Source organism: Onthophagus taurus, chromosome 7 (assembly GCF_036711975.1).
Source record: "Onthophagus taurus isolate NC chromosome 7, IU_Otau_3.0, whole genome shotgun sequence".
Taxonomy (NCBI): Eukaryota; Metazoa; Arthropoda; class Insecta; order Coleoptera; family Scarabaeidae; genus Onthophagus; species Onthophagus taurus.
In genome coordinates, this window is record NC_091972.1 from 17,562,002 (window position 1) to 17,585,165 (window position 23,164).

General features: G+C 37.3%; 3 protein-coding genes across 3 annotated transcripts; all 3 read right to left on the minus strand.

The window, feature by feature from the left end:
• Window positions 1–8,555: 8,555 nt before the first annotated feature.
• Window positions 8,556–9,850, minus strand: LOC111420284 (Nucleoporin 43kD). Its single transcript, XM_023053251.2, has 3 exons — window positions 9,544–9,850; window positions 9,237–9,489; window positions 8,556–9,180 (listed from the first exon to the last, which is right to left on the minus strand). The coding sequence occupies exons 1-3, from the start codon at window positions 9,763–9,765 to the stop codon at window positions 8,600–8,602; spliced, it is 1,056 nt and encodes a 351-aa protein (XP_022909019.1). The 5' UTR covers window positions 9,766–9,850; the 3' UTR covers window positions 8,556–8,599.
• Window positions 9,851–10,147: 297 nt separating this feature from the next.
• On the minus strand, window positions 10,148–10,976 carry LOC111420576 (Glutaredoxin 3). Its single transcript, XM_023053595.2, has 2 exons — window positions 10,857–10,976; window positions 10,148–10,803 (listed from the first exon to the last, which is right to left on the minus strand). The coding sequence occupies exons 1-2, from the start codon at window positions 10,901–10,903 to the stop codon at window positions 10,209–10,211; spliced, it is 642 nt and encodes a 213-aa protein (XP_022909363.1). The 5' UTR covers window positions 10,904–10,976; the 3' UTR covers window positions 10,148–10,208.
• A 40-nt stretch (window positions 10,977–11,016) lies between these two features.
• Window positions 11,017–19,981, minus strand: LOC111420567 (chymotrypsin-like elastase family member 2A). The gene is made up of 6 exons (XM_023053585.2): window positions 19,797–19,981; window positions 13,222–13,328; window positions 12,894–13,000; window positions 12,678–12,823; window positions 12,350–12,627; window positions 11,017–11,260 (listed from the first exon to the last, which is right to left on the minus strand). The coding sequence occupies exons 1-6, from the start codon at window positions 19,864–19,866 to the stop codon at window positions 11,084–11,086; spliced, it is 885 nt and encodes a 294-aa protein (XP_022909353.1). The 5' UTR covers window positions 19,867–19,981; the 3' UTR covers window positions 11,017–11,083.
• Window positions 19,982–23,164: the final 3,183 nt, after the last annotated feature.

The following is a 23,164-nucleotide window of genomic DNA, read 5'->3' on the forward strand; positions in this document are numbered from 1 at the left end:
AGTCATAAACAACTTGACAAACTGATTACTTTTTGCTTAAAAATTTTTTTCTTAAACTCTCCGTTGTGAAGATATCAACATAAACAAAAATAAAATAACATGTTTCAAAATGTAATTAAAAAAATTAATAAAAAACGATTTAATTAATCGTAAAATAATATTAAAATTTTTCTTAACTTTTGAAATCGTCTTAGAAAATTGATTAAAAATTTTTTTTAATGTTTATAAATCGAGTAAATCCTGTTCTAAACCTTGTTTGAATGTGCGCTAACTTGCACGTAGAATAAAATTGTGATCAAAGCAAAATTTTTTCTTTAATGTACTATTTTCTGACGAATCCTCTTTCACCAATCACGCAATCAAGCAAAAAATACTCAGTTTGTCAAGTTATTCAAGACTTTGAAAGAAAAAAGTATATGTGCGATTTGAAAAAATTAAAATGACGTCAGAAGGGCCTTTAGGCAACCCTGAAAAAAATTTGCTCATGTGTACTCTGTGCCCCCCTTTTCACCAAAAAAAGTTTACTTGAAACTTTTTTCGATTCGAGTTTTGGTTTTCGAGATATAAGCATATGTCATTTTAAATAAAACACTCTATATGTACATTTTGTAAATTTTTTATGAATATTACTGATACTACAGAGTAATATTATTTTTGAAAAAAACCCTAACAGTCTATCTGAGATATAAATATTATAATAAAATGTATAATATACATATAAAAATGTTTAACTCGTCCACTATTCCATCATTGCCTGACGCTGTTCAACTTATTCAATTTAATTTTCAGAAATCAGGTAATACTGTGTTAAAAGAGCTAGGGTTTCTTCATCAAGTTTCTTTACATTTTTAATGCACTGCTTTCTAATATTCATTATGTATGGATCTGATGTATAAAGGAGTGTATGAAATACATCTTCGTTGGTAGTGTCACCAAGTACGAATTGAGCGCCGTTCGATCTGCTTGGCCATTGGTCGTCAACCCTACCTACGGATCGGACGGTCGCCAACCAACCACAACGCCCGGTTGATAGGGTTTTACCCAAGGGCGCCTATTTAAGGCGGCCGGGTTTCCATCAGCGGTCAATTCCAACCGAACTCCGAAGCGACAACAACAGCGACAACGATAACAGCGACAACAAGCCAGCACTTCAACCGCCAATTCGAAGACGACCCCTTTCGTCTTAAAAAAAACCTTTGAGGGTTTTTTTTTTTGTACATATTGTAAATAAATTATTTCGTTTTATTCAACAACTGTTGTTTCTTCTTCGGTGCAATCCATCCTCCGTAACAATTGGCGCCCAACGTATGGCCCGATAATGCGAAAAGGACCAACAACGAGAAGCCGTTCATTGTCGACACGGCCATATCCGACGAAGGAAGATTTGGCAAGCTCTTCAGAAGAAGAGGGGCCCACCCAACCGATTAAAGAAGAGAAGAAAGGAAAAGAATCCCAAACGCAGAAGATGGGGAAGACCGCCGAAGAACCGAAACAAGACAGTGCGACCGTTCAGACACAGGTTTGCGCCCTGTCAAAGTTATTGGCCGAACATGTCTGCATCCCAAAAGCCGAGCCCCCGTGCTTCACCGGCGATTCCTTGGAGGATCCTGCAGAATTCATCAAGGTAATAAAGACATATTTCACTGACACCGGCATTCCATCAGCGGAACAAACAAAGAAAGCGACCAGTTTTCTTCGAGAAGATGCCGCTGTGTGGTGGAGTGCATTCGATGATTTGGAGATGTCCTTCGCGGAATTTCACCAAGCGCTGTTGGAAAGGTTCAACAGTCCGCAAATATTGGCACAAGTCAACAGCCAATATTTCAGCCGCCATCAGCAGACTGATGAATCGGTGCAGGCGTTTTTGAAACGCAAACACCTGCAAGCCCGTCGTCTGCACCGAAAACCGGACGACGACATTGGAATGATGGTTGCCCTGCTGCTACCTCAGCTACAGCTGCACCTGTCCCCCAACATACACGAGTTGCGACACAAAGCAATTCGCACGGAGGCGCTTCTTAAGAAGTCGGGCCTCCTCAAACAACCCACAACACCATCTCCAAAGGGTAAGAAGACTCCTGAAGGGGACAACGAGGACCCCAAGAAGAAGGTGCCCCGATGCTGGTACTGCCCCGGGTACCATTGGAACCGTGACTGTCCCCTACAACGCAGCACCGGTTCGGGAAACGAAACGGCGGCCGTTCGCCCAGGACAACCCGGACGGCCGCAGTAATCTCCACATTGGAGGAACCTGGTTGCTCCAGCCGCTCGACTGTAATAATCGAGGTAGCAGGAAGGCGCAGCCTAGCTCTCCTGGATTCCGGCTCGACAAGCAACTTCGTCAGCTCAAGAGCCGTCGCGTCTTATAAACCGCTGGGAGACACCTACGCCACCCAAGCGGACCCGAATGCCCAGCTGCCCATCCTCGGGAAGGCCGAAATCCAGTTCACCATCGGTGGACTCCAGTGCACCCAGCAGTTTTTGGTGGTTCCCCGACTCAGCACCCCGTTTGTTTTTGGGGATCCCTGGTTCCGCGACCAAGGGGTGATCCTCGATTTCCAACGAGGCTGTTTTCACTTCGGGAAAGAGAAGAGGGCCACGATGTACTTCCGACGGGGCAGCCCCACTGCGCCACTGCCCGCTCTGGACGTCAGTACTATCCGTCACCAATTTCCGGACAAACACAAAGAGGCCTTTCTAACGACGCTTCGTGCCTTCCCCGACGTGTTTACCGACTCCCCTAACAGTACCACAGGGGCAACTCAGCACAAACTGGAGCTCACCGAAGGAGCAAGGCCGTTTCGACTACCGCCATACCGCTGCTCCTATACCAAAAAGGAATTTATCGCCCGTGAAGTAGAGAAGATGTTGGCGGAAGGTGTCATTGAAGCCAGTCGTTCTCCGTATTCATCTCCGATCGTACTGGTGGAGAAGAAAGATGGGGCCAAGAGGTTTTGCGTCGACTACCGTCGATTAAACCAGCAAACGGTGGACGAGTCCTCAGCGTTGCCAATCATCCACGAGACGCTGCGGGACCTCAGCCAGGCTACCGTTTTTTCGAGCCTCGACCTGCGGTCCGGATATTGGCAAATCCCAATGGAGAAGGGGTCTCGACCCTTAACCGCCTTCACAACTCCCGACGGTGCCACCTACCAGTTTCGCGTCATGCCTTTCGGATTGAAGAATGCCCCGGCGACGTTCCAGAAGTTGATGACGCAAGAAGTGCTCCCTGGATACCTCCGGAAATTCGCCCTGGTGTACCTGGATGATGTCATCCTCTACAGCAACTCCTGGGAAGAACACCTTAGACACTTATACCTGGTGTTTAACGACTCCGGTTACACAACCTCCGGTTATCACCGGAAAAATGCCACTTGAGGGCAACAACCATCGACTACCTGGGTCACCGGATTACACCAGGAGGAGTGGAGCCCTTACCGAACCACGTCAACTCCCTCTGCGACGCATCGAGACCGTCCAACAAGAAGCAGCTGCGATCCTTCTTGGGACTGTGTAACTGGCTACGCGGGTTTATTCCACGCTGCGCCGAAGTGTTAACCCCGCTGACAGATCTCTTGCGGGGCCAGAAACAGTTTAAGTGGACAGCTGAAGCCGAGAACGCCTTTCTCGAGATTAAACAGCTACTGAGCCGCCCACTGCAACTTAGACGCCCGGACTTCACTCAACCTTTCGTGCTACAGACCGATGCCAGCGGGAAGGGAATTGCCGCGGTCCTCTACCAAGAACCGGGAAGGAAGATCATCGCATTTGCCAGCGCCAAGTTGTCTCCCACTGAGCAGCGCTACCATGCTAACGAACAGGAATGCTTGGCAGTCGTCTGGGCGATGCGATTTTTCCGACCGTACCTGGAGGACAAAAGATTCACCCTGCGCACCGACAGTAGAGCATTGTTATGGCTTGACACCATGAAGGACCGGAACGCCAAGTTAACCCGGTGGGCGCTCCTTCTTCAGGAATATAAATTTGACGTACAACACGTCCCCGGGGGAACAGAACGAACTCCCGGACTTTCTCTCGCGCCAACCCGGGCATGAGCCAACGACTCCTGCGGGTCACACAGCTGACTTCGACCGGATGTTTCTTCCACCATCCGCCGAACAAGAACCAAAAAACGTCCGACCCCACATCGCATGTGTCGAATTCCCTGGGCTAGCAGACGACTTAAAAGACAGTCAACGACGAAATCCCCACAGCCAAAACCTGATTCGTACCCTGGACGGAATCAACGAGGCGGGTCCCGCAAACCCGGCGGAAGCTAGAGTCGCCGCCCAGTATTTAGTGCATGATGGGCTTTTATGGAGACGACATCCCGATGGTAACCGATTGATCGTGCCACAGGACATGCACGACCAGGTGTTGCACGCCTACCATGACGCGTCCACCGCAGGCCATCCCGGAGCTGAGGAAACCACGAGGGTCATCCTGAGGAAATACTGGTGGCTCGGCGTAGAGGAAGACGTGGCCAGACACGTCCGGGATTGCTGGGCCTGCTCATCGCTCAAGCGGGGACCCCTACAGGAACGGGCTCCATTACGACCACGAGCGCCCACACAACCATGGGCAGTTTTGGCAGTAGACCTCATGGGCCCATACGTGAAAACACGAGATAACAACAGGTTTGTGTTCGTTGTCACCGACCTGTTCAGTCGATGGGTGGAGGCGTTTCCGGCCGCTACCAGCAGCGCTCCGAAAATCATAAATATCCTGGAGAGTGAGGTGTTTCCCCGGTATGGTTATCCAAGGGCCATTTTATCCGACAACGGGCCTCAGTTTACCAGCGCCAACTGGGACTCCGCGCTGAGACGTTGGGGGTGCCACCACTGGACGACGCCGATATACCACCCTCAGGCCAATCCTGCGGAGAGGAGGATTCAAGAAATAAAGAAATGCATACGGATCCAACTCCAGGGCATAAATCCAACGACCTGGGATCGACACATCAATCGGGCTCTATTCAACGTTCGGTCACGACGCAACGCGGCGACAAGAGAAACCCCCGCCGCCCTGCTGTTGGGATACGAGTTACCGCGACCTGGGGAATGGTTTCTTGAGGGCCCCCAAGATGGTCAACAGCCAGCGGCAGGACGGGCCGAGAGAAGAAGACGAGCGCACAGGAACGAGCACCGATACTGCCAGCGATACGCTGGGGCTGTACCACCACCAGAGCGGGCTCATGTAGCGACGCCGTTTGGTCCTCGTTGGATAGGACCCCACATGGTTATAGAGGAGGCCGGACCTACAACGTACTGGATCCGCAGACACCAGACTGCAGAGCCCAGCAAAGTCCACATCAACGACCTACGTCTGGCTCCTCCACCACATCGACACCCACCTGCGCAGCCCGAACCAGCGCCTTGAGGGAGGGGGTGTCACCAAGTACGAATTGAGCGCCGTTCGATCTGCTTGGCCATTGGTCGTCAACCCTACCTACGGATCGGACGGTCGCCAACCGACCACAACGCCCGGTTGATAGGGTTTTACCCAAGGGCGCCTATTTAAGGCGGCCGGGTTTCCATCAGCGGTCAATTCCAACCGAACTCCGAAGCGACAACAAGCCAGCACTTCAACCGCCAATTCGAAGACGACCCCTTTCGTCTTAAAAAAAACCTTTGAGGGTTTTTTTTTTGTACATATTGTAAATAAATTATTTCGTTTTATTCAACAACTGTTGTTTCTTCTTCGGCGCAATCCATCCCCCGTAACAGTAGCATATCTAGAATATTTTCGTGCATGATGTAGTCTAAATTTTTTGTAATCTTTATTTCGAGATTCCTGTGCATCTTCTGATAGCTGCCCAATAGGTAAAATGTCGTATGATACGTTTACCATGAATTAATATTTTATGTACGGAAGATGGCATGTAATACCAGTCATAATTTTTAATATATATTTTTGCCGTTTCCATAGCATATTCTCCAAATTTTTCTGGATCTACCATAACATCCGATGTCAACGCCTGAAGAATTATATAAAATCGCTTAATCAATATTTCGTCGACACCGGTAATTTCTGCCGAAGAAGAAGCATTACAAAAAAATCTTCCAGCAGCATTTCCATCGTTTTTACTTATTTACTTTGGCTTATAAATAATCAAACCAAGCTCTTTGCGGAATCGTGCCTGCACCAAAGCTTTCTTATCTTTCACTTTCGACCACTTGCGCAAGCGTAGATTATATGATATGTGTAAAATCATCTCCATGCAACATATTCAGGCATGTAGCGTTGATAATCCATAGCGAAATGCATTATCATTTTCTGGTCTTGCACCCACCTTTTCTAAATTATTCTTTTGCCGTGGATTGGCACCGCAAATAGTGCACGTGGAACATGAAGGTGTACCTGTTATTGTTTGGGCAATTTTTCCATCTATCATAGTGAGAAACATGTCATGTTTGATTTGTATTGCTTTTCCTTGCTTTGTAATTATCGATAGACTCAAACTATCAATTTGACTTTGTATACCATCCACAACGGCTTTCGTTTTCTCTGTAGTCTCTTTAAAAAACCCAATTGAAATTGGTCGACAAAACCGCACAGAAGAGGGAACAGGATTTTGCCACACTACCTTAGTTTAATAATAGGTACAAATATAGCTATGAACAACTTAGCATCAGATACAATATTAGACTCTTCAGGTAGTACTTGCTTGTATTCGTTTGTCCAGATAAGCCATCACACCCCCACTTACTATATAAAACTAAGTTTTGTAATCCAGACTTATATACTGACTCAATTAATAAAATTCTATTAATCGTGTGATTTAATGAATTTTATAAAGATGTTACTTTTGCATATATATTGCTGATTTCTATGCTAGAAACAGGTGGATAACAGTTTTTTTTACTTTCCTGGATGTAGTGATACGTGGCAATAAAAAGCAGCTTTTCTCATTGGTTAGATTTCTAAGGTATAAATATGGTGCTTTAGTCAAATCTAAATCAATGTAAACGCTTAATGCTTCATCTGCAGTCAATGGTTGTGATTTATTATGGTGGATCTGTTTTAAAATTGCTTTCTTTCCATAACGCTGCAAATCTCTTATAGTCTCCACTAAATTTGCTTCATCACTTTAATATGAATATATGCATTGTATATGCGATTAAATCCATATTCATTTAGCAATGTGGTATTTTTTCGTCTCTTACTAGATGGTGCAGAATCTTCATAAGGTAGATACGGTTTTCCCTCTTTTCAATAGATGTAGATGGCATGGAACCAACAGATTTGTCGCATTCTTCATTTAGAACAGATAAAGATACAGTATACTCCTGGTTTAACCAGTCATGGTTAAATAGTTCAACAGATGTATTTGTTTCAAATATCAGAAATATGTTTTTTTAATTTTTAGTTATAATTTACAGGAAACTGTAAATTTAATTTCTTTGACGACACCAAAAAAAAAGATTATTTTTAGCTTTATTCTAAAACAATAAGAAATAGACCTATCTAACCCCATATTTTTGTAATCAGAAAAAAATAGCGAATTTAATAAGCGAATAATTAGTGGTTGTTTCCATTTAAAAAAACCAAATTTGTCACAATATCTCAAAATCTAAAACCGAAAAATTTTTTTTGACTACGTCATCAAATTCTCTGTAAAAAAGTGTCCATATAATGTCTTAGATATAATACTCCACCTATAATAATAACCAAGATAATTGCACTTGCTGGTTTTACGATATTTTCAATTTTGGCCTCTAGGGGAAAAATAAAAGACGATACCGCTTTGAGATTTTCGGCATTAGCAGTTTCTCGAAAAACGAGATCATGTAAGCTACTTTTTTTCTACCTCTTATAGTTTCCCAGTTAGCCTATTCAGACATCGAATTTGAACCACTCTGTACTTCTAAATAAAGACCATAAACAACCATACTAAGCAAAATTCAGTGCATTATAATACAATAATAAATACTTAGCTATTACTTTTTAAATTATCACTGCTCGATTGGTGTTCCCATCTTTAACCCGCTTTCCCAAACGATGGCATCTATCTATTATGACTTACATCCAACACTTTGTTTTCTCTATTTCCTCACCCTCTTCGATTCCATGGAACACAAGACAATTTGGCACTATCTGCCAGTCATGTTTAGTTCCATTTGGTGTGGCAGCGTTGAAAACTGCCATCGTTCTTTTTTAGAATGTCACAACTGTGTTTTAGGCCACGAGATAGTATCTTGTTAAGGCGTGAGGTCTCAGTGGCACTCTCCACCTCGTCGTAAAAACCTCTCCAGGCTTGTCGCTTCTTTTGACGTATCAGACATTTAATTCTGATTGGTGTGTTTTAAACACAGCAATTAGACCTTAATCACTACTAATATTTATAATCCTTTTCCAGGATCCATCCACATTTGTAAATATAAAATTACATTTCAAAAATTATATTGACACATACTACAGCAAACTGGCAATGATATATTTACAAAAAATCTAAATCAAAAGGTCTTCTCAATACCAGCTAACATTAATCTTATTCAATAAGGTAATTAGTTTATTAGGAGCAACATTACATACTTTAAAATAATAGATCATCATAAATGTAAATTAATCACTTTATTTAGAATTATAAAACAATTATTTAATAAAGCTTAATATTACTAATTAAATAAATCGCCTCATTATCACATCCACACAAAATTCTATTTCTATTTAAATCTAAAGTATTAATTGGCATATGTAACTTGGACATCAAAGCATATACTTCCAATTTATTTTTGATGGAATCTCCTAAAAGCCATACATTCGAATCGGGTTCATCATCATTAATTAATAAACGATTTTGTTTATTAACCATCCAATGCCATAATTCTCCTGAGGATGATGATGTAAATAATTGATCTGGGTGATCAGGATGAAATTGAAGTTCGGTTACACTATCTGAATGAGCACTGAGTAAATTTAAGGGGTAGGTGTTGTGGCGCAAATCCCAAACTGTTAAAGAACCCTCTTCATCACCAGCCACTACCATGTGCCTTTGAGTTGGATGAAATGTTAAACAAGTTGGTGCAATTTGTTCCCCACTCATCATAAACGAACTGCTCTCTGTGTTTGATGATGATCTTAAGTCCCAAATTTTCATATGGCCACGAAGGTTACCAGTTAATATTTCACTGTGTTTTAAAAAAGTTACACAGTGAATTGAACAACTATCAGCATTAACTAAAAAGCGAAATATAATTAATATGAATATAAAGGAGTGTTTTAGAATTATTTACTAATTTTTCTAGCTGGTTCTTTTCTTAATGCTGTTAACAAAAAAATATTTCCATCTTCACCAACAGTTGCAAAATCATTATCATAAACAGCAAAAGATATACAAGAACTCTTTTCACCATTCTTGAATTGATGAATATGTTTCCACTCAATCTCTTCACTAATATTAGTCACCGCTTTCTCATCTACATTTATTCTCATTAAAGAAACCGACCCCGTTGTTGAAGAAGAAACAAACAGATCGGGGCTTAAAAACTGATATAATATTATTAAAAAAAAAAACTTTTTAAAGTTCTTTTTAATACTTACCCTACATTCGGTAACATCTCCATCGTAATTATACTCACTTACAACGTAAGGATAAATATCAGCATCTTCAGGAGATTCTTTAAAATCCCAAAGTTTGATGTGATTCGTTTCGTTGTCCCAACTTCCGGTTATAAAAGAGTGGGCATTATCGAAAGGATCAGGACGCCAACGAATTTTATTAATTTTCTCAGACACAAACGTACCGTGTAAGTTTTGAGACATTTTTTAGATTTATTTTAACGAAATTATAAATTATACGTTGATGTTTTGAATTTCTAACCTCAAAATTTAACCTAAAATTTGTGATTAACTGTCATTTCTAATTATACTTATATTTAATACGGATAGATGGCAGGTTTTAATTCATCATATTGAAATTATATTTATATAGTATGATGTGATAATTTGAATTAAAAATGTTTTTAAAAATCTTTTAATGTGTTTAATAAGATAATTTATTAATAATTTTAATAAACAAATAAAAACTTATTTAGTGCAGATAACTGTAAATTTATTTATAAAAATAAATAAAAGAGGGCACTAAAATCGCAGATTTATTAGCACCAATTAATTAACCAAATTTACATTAAATAAATTAAGAAAGGAATTTGAAAATGTTTTATTGAAATGCATCTGCATGTTCTAAATGCAAAAATAAAAACGAATTAACCCTTCAAGGTATCTGAAAGTTCGCCAGAAGCCACCAACTCTTTGACAATATCTAATCCACCAATAAGTTCTCCTTTAACATACAATTGGGGGTATGTGGGCCAATCAGAGAATGTTTTAAGACCTTGCCGAACTTCTTCATCCTCCAAAATATCAAAAGTATCGAAATCCTCCCCAACATTACGAAGGATCTCAATAATTTGCCTGCTAAAACCACATCTTGGAGTTGTGGGATTTCCTTTCATAAATAGCATGATTTTGTGTTTATTTATTAACGATTTTAATCGTTCCTCTAACGTTTTAGCTTCGATCGCTTCTATTTCAGCATACTTCTTTATGGATGTCGTCAATTTACCGGGATTAACGCCATCGACACGTTCTAATTCTTTTCCAGATTTAAAGAGTATTACAGTTGGTACAGCTTCAATTTTGTATTTAAGTGACACATCTGATAACTGTTCCGCATCGCATTTAAGAAACTTTGTTGTTGATGTAGCGTTTTGTTTTGCCAAAGCTTCTAAAAGTTCATCTATTTGTTTGCATTGTTCAACCCAATCAGCCGAGAAATGAATTATAGATAAATGATCATTCCTAAAATCAACGACAAGTTATAATTATAATTTGTATGTTTTTGAGTTACTTACTCAATTATGTCTTCGAATTTATCTTTATTTTCGATTTTTTGGATCATTCTTTTTGTTTAATCTGTACAGTTCAAGATATGGTGAAATGATAGGTTATGTTTAATAAATTTTGTATAGAATTCTGTAATTTAATATAGTTGTTAAAAACACTAGATGGCGCTTGATTTAAGTGAGAGTTTATTTTACAGTAATATTTACAATATATACAATGATATAATCTAACTATTCTACTTTTTCGGGGGTTTAACTTTCATTTTTGTCTTTATCCACGGTAAATAATAAGATAATCTTGTGTAAACGTCAGGAAATCCTGGTTTTGCACATCCTGATCCAAATGAAGTAATCCCGGCTAAAAACCATCTCCCATCACTTAATGCACATTGAAGAGGACCTCCAGAATCTCCCTGTTAATAGTTATTATTTAATATAAGTACAATGTGTTAATTAATTAACGTACCCGACGTCATCATTGCAAGTATGCAACCAATATCACAGTTGTGGTTGCATACTTGCAATCATGACGTCGGTACGATAATTATTAATTAATTAACACACTGTGCGAAGGCTTTCACGGCCGATGTTAATTAAACTAAAACTAGAAATAATAGTAATACTATCACTAAAACTATAGAAACTTTCGGGTTAAGTCGTGCGTCTTTTGAAAAAGTGTTTGACGTTTCGGATGCCATCTTGCAACCTTTGCTGTTACAACAGAAGAGATCCGTGATTCAAGCCTTATTCCAGCGAGCAGAGAGGATATGCGATAAAGAAAACCTAAAGAGAGAAGAGAGTTTTCTACAAGACTGTAGAAGAACGGCTATACAATGAGGGATATCCAACGAGCCATCAAATCACGCAAACAGAGGGAAAACTCGGTAAGTACTACACCAGCCGGTTTTATCTGTCTTTCTTATGTTTCAGGTGTGATGGACCGAATTGCGAGGTGTTTGAAGAAGAATGATATCGTGGTACGATACGTTCAGCAAAATACAAAACGTTCTTCCGAAGGCAAAGACAAACTAACCCCATTAAAGGGAGTCTATTACGTTGGCCAAACTGGGCGTAACATCGAATGCTCTAACAAGAATCTAACAATCTGCAGTCGCGGAGCATTGCCACAAAGGAGGACACACCATGGAGTTTGACAAAACTAAAGTGCTAGCAAGAACCGGATATTACTTCCAAAGAATGATGAGAGAGGCGATAGAGATCCATCGACATGGAAACAACATGAATAGAGAAGACTCAACGAAACCTTCTCCACCCGGATATGACAAAAACAACTTAATTGACAATTAGACACTAATTTTATCTTTTTACGTATTTATTGCCCAAATTTCGTCACTTCGAACTTGTTTCTGAAGAAGGTTGCAACATGGCATCCAAAACGTCAAACACTTTTTCAAAAGACGCACTACTTAACCCGAAAGTTTCTAGTTCTAGTGATAGTTTATTAGTTAGAATATGTTATAGTAATGAGATTAATTACTTACAACGCATGTACCTGAAGATCCATCTAAATGGCCAGCACATAAATGTCCAGATCTTATTGGAACAGCATGTTCATATTTTTTCTTACAAACTGCATTATCATGTACGGGAATTTTTACCTCTAAAAGTTTTCCAGCTAATTTTCCATCTTCTTTAGCTCTTCCCCAACCTGTAGCTATACACAAATCGGTTTCGTTATAAGATAATCTTTTGGTAGGCAAACAAATGGACCGTACTCGATTTCCTGTTAGTTTTACAGGTGTTGATAATTTCATTAACGCTACAATTACAACATTATAATATTATATGCATACAGAAACATAGAAATACCTATGTCATGTTGAAAATTATGAAATCTTTCATGTAAAACGATTTTGTCAACGGGAATTCTTTGCTCGGTGTTTTCTTCTTGGTCGTGATCGTATTCACCTAACACGGCAGTCCATAATGCAGCAAGAGGTAAATTAAATAAATCACTGGAATTACAATTAAACACAACCTTTACATTTTATTTTATATGTTGTGTTTTATCTAAATAAGATTTACTTGCTAATACAGTGTGCTGCCGTTAAGATCCATTCGGGCGAGATGAGAACCCCTCCGCACCAGTGACCTAGAAATCCGAACTGTGGATGGAGGAGTTGCAACGAAACCTGCAGAACCACACCGGTTATGTAATAGAAGGTTGAATGAAAATATTTGATGGATTTTAAATATTTAGGTAACAAATTTATCTTCTGGTATGTTAGATGAAGACGTAGTTCAATGATCTTTATGTAACGTACGCAATACAATTCGATCCGTAAAAGATACCTGTCTTCGTTTCTTGTTGATTTATCCTTACCGGTTTAGTTAAGTATGCTTAAGATAATACCTGCCAAGGCCATGCTCCTCGAACGCTCCTCTTCCCATTGATGATGCGACCGTGACCCAGTGTTGTTTGCCGAGGCTGTCGGGAACGTCTCACATTTCTTCCGCATTCTAAACAATGGAAAGTTTGATATAAATTCAGTTACAGAAGAATTTCTCATTACATTATTGTTTAAGTAACAACTACACGAATTTAATAAATCTTATTAAGTAATTTTGAATTTTGAGCTTAAATATTAATAGACATAGAGAGATTATTATAATTTTGTGCACAAAAATTGTTTATTATCATTAATTCTACTCTGGCTACCATCAATATCGTGGTAACAGACATGGATTTGAAGATTAGTGTATCTGGAACGTCAGAACTCTGAACCAAGCGTTCGCAAACACACTTAATTAAATTGATAAGTACAGACTGGATATCATGGCTCTGCAAGAAATAAGATGGCCAGATGAATGGATTTATTGTCAACAGGAAAGTACAACAACGAGTGACCAGTATTAAATGTATCAGCACAGGATATGCTATATCCGAATCAAAATGAGCATGCGAAATCTACCGATGTTCTCGATACATGCACCAATTGAGGAGAAGTCGGTTGAGGAAAGCTATACAAGGAACGGGATGTTGTGAGATTTGTAATGATGCGAAGATTTCAGCGGACTGGACATATGGAACGAATGGATGAACGAACTTTTCTAAAAGTGGAATGATACAAACCGACAAAGGAGAAGCCCTCGAACGCGATGGCAGGATAACATAAAGAGGGATGCTTTGGAGGAATTTGCAAGCGACTGCGAGGAGTTTATGTAGGCATATATTTGAAGGAGGGTAAAGCCCAGTCTGGTCTGTAACGCCACTGGAAGAAGGAGAAGAAAGAAATCCATAACTAGTTACAACGGATCAAGAAAAATGCTGTAAATGAAAATTGTTAATATTAAAGCAAAAAGTTTGATCCACAACCAGATTGAGTCAAGGCATCTCCAGTTTAGAAGAATATAGTGAAAATCGTCAAACTAATAATGATCCATAGACACATAAGATATAATTAGTTCCAGCCTAGCCATCATCATTTTTATGTAATAAAGGAAAGTTCCAAAAATGTTGATATGGATGGTTTATATTAAAAAAATGTGTTGCTACTCAAAAATTGGAACCGGCCAAGAAAAATGTTGGGCATGAAAATTGTTGATATTGAAGTAATAAGCATGATCCATAACCAGATCGAACCTAGGTATCGCCATTTTGGAAGAATATGGCGAAAACTTTCAAAATGTATGGTTTAGGTCAAAACATCTATTGTTACTTAAGAACCAAAAGTTATTGAGAAAAATGTTGTGTGCAAAATTTGTTTATAATGAACCATAGAAACATAGCTCCTCAGAGGTAAGATATGTTAAGTCGCAAACTCGAAATTGTTAAGGAGAGAGATTTGAAAGTGGACTTTACGTTTAAACAAATACACATGGTGGAGACAACTCATTTCGCAGAAAATGTGACTTAACACACCTTACCTCTGAGGTGCTAAATTAGTTCCAACCAAGCCATCACCATTTTTATGTAATAAAGGAGAAACTCCAAAAATGTTGATATGGATGATTTATATTCGATAAAAAAAAGTTGGAATCAATAGATCTATTACAACTTAAGCCCTCCAAAAGTTTAGGGCAAGTGTAGGTCCTTGATGAACTTAAGTATTGCTTCAAGGTCTTGTTCCTTTATGTCGATAGGTGTCAGGTGTACTTTACCGAAAATTTTGTGTCATGTATTCACACAGTATATGTTCGGCAGTCTTTGACTCGTTGTTACAAAGTCAACAAGTTTGATCCTCAGCTTCTTCAATGTGGAAGAGATGCCGTGTATGTATTTTAGTGATTTAGTGTTCTCTTTGGTTTTGTTTTGTGATGATATTATCATACTCTTCGCTTGTCAGTGACCTGGAAGTTCTTTCCAGCGTAAGGCTACCTTTGAGGCCTCCCAACTATTGATTACCTCTTTTAAGTGGTTTTTTGTAGTCCATAACCGGGTTGGGGTCCAATAAAGGGCCTTCTCTGCCTCATTACCCAGCTTGTTCGCCTTTTCATTGCCCTCAATGTCTCTGTGCTGGAATCCACCATAGAGTAACATCATTACTGCTAGCGAGTTTTCTCAGGTTACTGGAACATTCTCTGATCAGTGCAGAGTCACACATGTACACCTGAATTGCTTTTAGGGCGGCTTGACTGTCTGTGAAAATGTTTATGGATGCATCTTTCTGTCTCTTTTCTAGGTTTAAAATGGTGCAGAAGTTTATAGCAAGTACTTCTGCTTGAAAAATGGTTCTGTCCGAGCTGAGGGGCAATTTAATGCGGCTATTTGATCCACTTCACGTCTTTGAAGCATCGATGTAAGAAAAAACCATGATCCATAACCAGATCGCGCCTAGGTATTGTCATTTTCCAAGAATAAAGCGAAAATCTTCAAAATGTCAAAATGGATGGTTTACATTACAGAGTCTATTGTTACTCGAGAATTAAATCTGATCAAGAAAAATTTAGTGTACAAAAATTGTTTATAATGAATCAAAGAACTGTAATCCATAACGAGTTATACCTTGGCCATCGCCATTTTCTTGCTAGTAAAGTGAAACTTCGAAAAATGTTGGTATAGATGGTATACATTACAAGAGTGTATCGTTATTCAAAAATTGGGACCGATCAAGAAAAGTGCTGTGAATGAAAATTGTTGATATTGAAGAAAAAACCATGATCCATTACCAGATCAAGAATGGGTATTGTAATTTTCCAAGAATAAAGCGAAAATCTTCAAAATGTCAAAATGGATGGTTTACATTACAGAGTCTATTGTTACTCGAGAATTAAAACTGATCAAGAAAAATTTAGTGTACAAAAATTGTTTATCATGAATCAAAGAACTGTAATCCATAACGAGTTATACCTTGGCCATCCCCATTTTCTTGCTAGTAAAGTGAAACTTCGAAAAATGTTGATATGGATGGTTTACATTACAAGAATGTATCCGCTATTCAAAAATTGGGACCGATCAAGAAAAGTGCTATGAATGAAAATTGTTGATATTGAAGAAAAAACCATGATCCATTACCAGATCAAGAATAAGTATTGTAATTTTCCAAGAATAAAGCGAAAATCTTCCAAATGTCAAAATGGATGGTTTACATTACAGAGTCTATTGTTACTCGAGAACTAAAACTGATCAAGAAAAATGTTGTGTACAAAAACTGTTTATGATGACCCAAAGAACTGTAATCCATAACGAGTTATACCTTGGCCATCGCCATTTTCTTGCTAGTAAAGTGAAACTTCGAAAAATGTTGGTATAGATGGTATACAATACAAGAGTGTATCGTTATTCAAAAATTGGGACCGATCAAGAAAAGTGCTATGAATGAAAATTGTTGATATTGAAGAGAAAACCATGATCCATTACCAGATCAAGAATGGGTATTGTAATTTTCCAAGAATAAAGTGAAAATCTTCAAAATGTTAAAATGGATGGTTTACATTACAGAGTCTATTGTTACTCGAGAACTAAAACTGATCAAGAAAAATGTGTACAAAAACTGTTTATGATGAATCAAAGAACTGTAATCCATAACGAGTTATACCTTGGCCATCGCCATTTTCTTGCTAGTAAAGTGAAACTTCGAAAAATGTTGATATGGATGGTTTACATTACAAGAATGTAGCGCTATTCCAAAATAGGAACCGATCAAGAAAAGTGCTATGAATGAAAATTCTTGATATTGAAGAAAAAACCATGATCCATTGCCAGATCAAGAATGGGTATTGTAATTTTCCAAGAATAAAGCGAAAATCTTCAAAATGTCAAAATGGATGGTTTTACATTACAGAGTCTATTGTTACTCGAGAACTAAAACTGATCAAGACAAATGTTGTGTACAAAGACTGTTTATGATGAATCAAAGAACTGTAATCCATAACGAGTTATACCTTGGCCATCGCCATTTTTTTGCTAGTAAAGTGAAACTTCGAAAAATGTTGGTATAGATGGTATACATTACAAGAGTGTATCGTTATTCAAAAATTGGGACCGATCAAGAAAAGTGCTATGAATGAAAATTGTTGATATTGAAGAGAAAACCATGATCCATTACCAGATCAAGAATGGGTATTGTAATTTTTCAAGAATAAAGTGAAAATCTTCAAAATGTTAAAATGGATGGTTTACATTACAGAGTCTATTGTTACTCGAGAACTAAAACTGATCAAGAAAAATGTTGTGTACAAAAACTGTTTATGATGAATCAAAGAACTGTAATCCATAACGAGTTATACCTTGGCCATCGCCATTTTCTTGCTAGTAAAGTGAAACTTCGAAAAATGTTGATATGGATGGTTTACATTACAAGAATGTAGCGCTATTCAAAAATAGGAACCGATCAAGAAAAGTGCTATGAATGAAAATTCTTGATATTGAAGAAAAAACCATGATCCATAACCAGATCGACAATGGGTATTGTAATTTTCCTAGAATAAAGCGAAAATCTTCAAAATGTCAAAATGGATGGTTTACATCACAGAATTTATTGTTACTCGAGAACTAAAACTGATCAAGAAAAATTTTGTGTACAAAAATTGTTTATAATGAAGCAAAGAAATGTAATCCATAATTAGTTATACCTTGGCCATCACCATTTTCTTGCTAGTAAAGCGAAACTTCGAAAAATGTTGATATGGATGGTTTATATTACAAGAATATGTCGCAATTCGAAAATAGGAACCGATCAAGAGAAGTGCTATGAATGAAAATTACTAATATTGAAGAAAAAACCATGATCCATAACCAGATCGACAATGGGTATTGTAATTTTCCTAGAATAAAGCGAAAATCTTCAAAATGTCAAAATGGATGGTTTACATCACAGAATTTATTGTTACTCGAGAACTAAAACTGATCAGAAAAAAAGTTGTGTACAAAAATTGTTTATAATGAAGCAAAGAAATGTAATCCATAATTAGTTATACCTTGGCCATCACCATTTTCTTGCTAGTAAAGCGAAACTTCGAAAAATCTTGATATGGATGGTTTATATTACAAAAATATGTCGCAATTCGAAAATAGGAACCGATCAAGAAAAGTGCTATGAATTAAAATTGCTAATATTGAAGAAAAACCATGATCCATAACCAGATCGAGAATGGGTATTGTAATTTTCCAAGAATAAAGCTAAAATCTTTAAAATGTCAAAATGGATGGTTTACATCACAGAATTTATTGTTACTCGAGAACTAAAACTGATCAAGAAAAATGTTGTGTACAAAAATTGTTTATAATGAAGCAAAGAAATACAATCCATAATTAGTCTCATATTAGCCAGCACCATTTTTTAGTTAATTAATAGAAAGTTACAAAAATGTTGATATGCACGGTTTATATTAAAAAAATGTATCGCTACTCAAAAATTGGAACCCATCAAACAAAATGTTGTGAATGGAAATTGTCAATATTGAAGCAATAAGCATAATCCATAACCAAATCGAGTCTAGGTATCCAAAAAGAAGTTCTATATCCGATACTTTCTCCGTTTAATACCATTGCTGTTCGTATTGAGGAAACTATTGTTGTGTCATTGAACGATTCCAAGCAAGATTCTTACCAATTTATATTCCAACCAGGTTGATCCATATACAAAAGTTTTTTTATACACACCGAATAAGTTGAAAATCCCATTTTAAGACGGTTAAATCATAAGTGATATTAAGGGGGGTTATAAAATAGGCGTGAGTGGCTTTGTTAGCATAAAATACAAGAGAAGTTCTAGAGAGTGAAGATTCTACGTTGGAGTTTTCTTAGTCATTGATTCTTATCGCATTTTACAGGAATTTGAAGGAAGAGTTGAAAAGAACAAAAAATTTGTGTAGCCAAAATCATCCCTTTCTATCAATTAGCTTTCTAGAACCACATCGTAACCCAGGGGACATCAGCTTGTTCACTTTCTAAATATACACATCTTTACGATTCCCATGTATAGATTGTCTGTTAAAATTAATATTCTATTCAAACTTAATGTATTTTTTTGCAAACCACAATCCATGTAATAAACTAATCAAATCCGCTAAAATGAGTCGATAGTCACGAAAAAAATCCTATTAATATTCAGGTCAATATCTGTGTCGCTTTGAAGTGAAAATGAATATTCACGTGTTTAACTTTATGAAAATAATGGTGTTATTAAATTATTTTTAACGCCACATATTTAGTTCTTTTTAAAATTACTTAATTACACAAAATGGAGCAATTGTGTAAATTTACTTTAACAAACGAAAATGATCTCTGTAAGTAAACAATTTTAAATAGAAACAACACAACCAATTTAAATCATCTCCCATATGTAGATTAAGCACGAGAAACTAGCCACAAATGGAAAAGTCCCGATCACTGTGCTTATTACGTATAATTATCTTGGCTTTCTACATATCAATTACTAATACCATCTATCTCCTGCATTTCTTTTTTGAATTTTTTTATGATACATTTTAAAAAACTAATTGTAAGTGTGTGATGAAAAAAACTTAAAGTAATAAATTTTTTACCTAGTACTTGAGCCGTAGACATCGAAAAAACAACAATAACAATTGAAAGCACATTCAACATCCAGTTCATAGCACCACAAACCGCACACCGCGGAATACTAAAATCAACCGTCGTCTTCAAATTCGACGAAAATCTATAACTTCTTCAAACACAATGAAAACTCTTTGCAGTTAGAAGTCTAAAGAAGACTTGATGGGTTTTAGAGAAGAACCGTTTGCCCGAACGAAACAACCCCTCCTTTGAGTGTAGAGCTTGAAAGAACCTCCTCTTTTCAAACGACTTGGAGAGAAAGTGACAGTCGTGGCGGGTATCTGGACGGACTATCGAAAGTGGTCTAATACCGCCTTCGCCGAAGTCGTAGGTGCATGCGCTACAAGTTAAAACATTAGATCGAACGGCCCCGAGCTTTTGCTTGTCTATGCTTATCTGGCCTGGTATTTTCATTTATTAACCCACATTAGGTAGCTTCGTGAGGTCCGAAATAACAAACACGCCAAGCGGCGACAATGTGGGGCTTTGTGTGTTGATGAAAGGTGGTCATCAATCTTGTTAATCTAAGAACAACAGATTAAAGATAAATAAATTGAGAGTTTCTATGTCGTGTGATTTAAAGTTGTTTTAAATTGACTGTGTGATTTATTATGGGTTATTAATAGAAATTGTTTGGTTTATTATTTAAGAAAGTTGATGAAATTATAATTGGAATATTTGTGAAATAAATAACAATTTTATGTAAATAAAATGTTTAATTAGTGATTTATGTAATTAATTTATTTGAAAAGTGTCAAAATAAGTTTGGTGAGATTAAAAAACGTTAATATAGTTATTGTTTTATTGTCTTTTTACCTACTTCCAATCCATCTCCTCTTCCCTCAACTCACTGCACTCCACCAGCAGATGGTTTAAAAAGAGTACCAGCCTTCAACACGTAGTCTGCAAGTTGCTAGTAAAGTTAGGTAGAGTACTTTACCTACCGCAAATCCACAGTTTACTAGAACAGTAGCATAAAATGTCATTTTAATGCCGAAAATGGATAGCATAGGCATAAAGTATGTTTTTGCTGCCAGTTGGAGATAAACGTCTTTCTGAAAACCATATTCTTCCAATCTATGCGCATGATAACTCCCACATTTTTCAATGGATTTAAAATTTCTTTTTGTTATTAAGTTTGTATCATCTTACTCTAGGAATGTATGTAGCCGTTTGTGAATGCATCTGTTGTCTGTTTTGCAACCATTTTTATACATGTTTTTATTAGCAAATATAACACCTCTAGTAATATCGACACCGTTTCGTCAAAAATCAATATTTTCATTCCGTATTGCAAAGAAATCTTAAATTTATCTTTATTTTCGGGTCTCCAAGGTGGCATACTCTCTTAATGAAGAATCTATTACTCTATTAGTAAACTTGAAGCTGAAAAATGTAGTGTTTTTTAATCAGAATTAACGTCAAATTTTTCTGGTCAGTGTAGTGTACAGAAAAAGTACCTGCCAAATTGTCAGAACTATAATATATATAATATAGATAGATGATCTACATTAGTGATGGAACGGATAGTGATTTTGCGAAAAGCCGGATATCGAATATTAGTTATCGATGAAAATTGCAACATCGAAAATTTTATCAAAACTTCAAATGTTGTTTTCTCAAAAACTAAAAGTTATTTTTCAAAACGGCTTGGTTCATTGGAAAGAGGACACTCTTATTAACACTTTGGGAAATTTTCATACTCATATTCCAAGAAATTGATTTTATACGAATTTTTAAAACTTAATCGGCGAAAATTGCAAAGTTCGAGAAAATTGTCGATCATTTCAAAAATTTATTTCTCAAAAATCGAGCGATTTTACCAAGCATCCTTACAATGGACCAACTAACTACTGCTGGGATCTTGTTAGGGAGAGTGATGGAACGGTTAACAAAAGAAGAACACCGTTGTCACATTTTGTAAACACCAAAGAAAATTAAAGTTGAAAATATGTTGCGACCTAATTTAAACATTCTAATTTTGGCTAATTTTTTTTCTAATTTAGACATCAGTCTATGTGCTAACTGTACATATAAAATAATATTAAGTTCTAAAACACTGATTCTGTGTATATAGGAAATGTGATGTGATAGACAAAAATTGATTTTAACTCAGCATCCCAAAGTTAGTAAAATCCACCTACTTATAAAGCAGAGATGCAGAAAAAAATGTTTAAATTTGTTGACTAGTGAATTTTGTGCTTTTTCTTGCGTTTATTTTATTTTAATTGTTTGTTTCTTATGTTTTCTATTTTAGATTATCCCCAGCCTCAATTACATCTGGAGTAACCCAGCTATAATCTTTAATTAGACTTAATTTGTAAAAGTAAGTTATAAGATAAATAAGCAGACCAGCTCTATAACTCTCCCAATATTGGTCGCCTTAGGATATCGATTGCAAGGACTATAACGGTAATAATTGTTTCAATTTTTCACCTAGTCCATATATATTTCCCTACGTGTATTCAGTGTTGCTTCAATTTTGCATATTCAGCCGAGTCACCTCCCTTCAATTTGGGCACTATTCCTGTATCATTTGCTAATTGAGACAATTATGTCTTGATTTTTGTCATAGTCGCCAAAAAATTATTTAAGTATACAAATATTATATAGCAGAGTAAATAGTTAAGAACGTGAGTTGGGTTTATTTTTATTCCTCATCTTCACCTACAAGTTTTTTAGACAGAAACTGCTAGTTCTTATCTATCTTTTGCCAGCAAGCTATCTTTCCAGACGGACTCTCATAAAGTTTTTCAACATCTAATAGCACTGCTTTCTTTTCTTTTGGACAAGTTTTAATGCGCTAATGAATTGTGCACTTCCTCTACGTACCCTGAACCCAAATTGGTACTTCAACTTCTTTTTGTAGCAGTTCAAGTAGAATCCTTACCATAATTTTGGATAACCCGGACAAACTGTTATCTCGAACGGGTTGTATTTTGATTTTAGGATTAATAAAAACATCACATAACTTGCTATCTTGTAATTTCGGGAAACATCTTGCGTCTCTTGCTTGGTACACCATCTATTTCTGGAGCTTTTTTGGATTTAATCTGTCCATTTCAATCTCCTTTATCGCAATTTTGAATTTTTATGGATTTGTTGCCGGGGTCATTAAGTACAGTGTTGACTACGTCTTGAATACTTTCATCACGATCTCTCTTACTTGTCTCTCACTTACTTCTCGTTTGTACTAATCGTTCTTATCCATGATATTTGCAATCTTGCAGTTTCGGGAAACTCTTATATATGCTTTCCGAATGATGTTTTTTCTTCAGCTGTCATACACTCTCTCATATTTATATTATGCCTTTCAATAAGCGGTTGTGGCTCATGC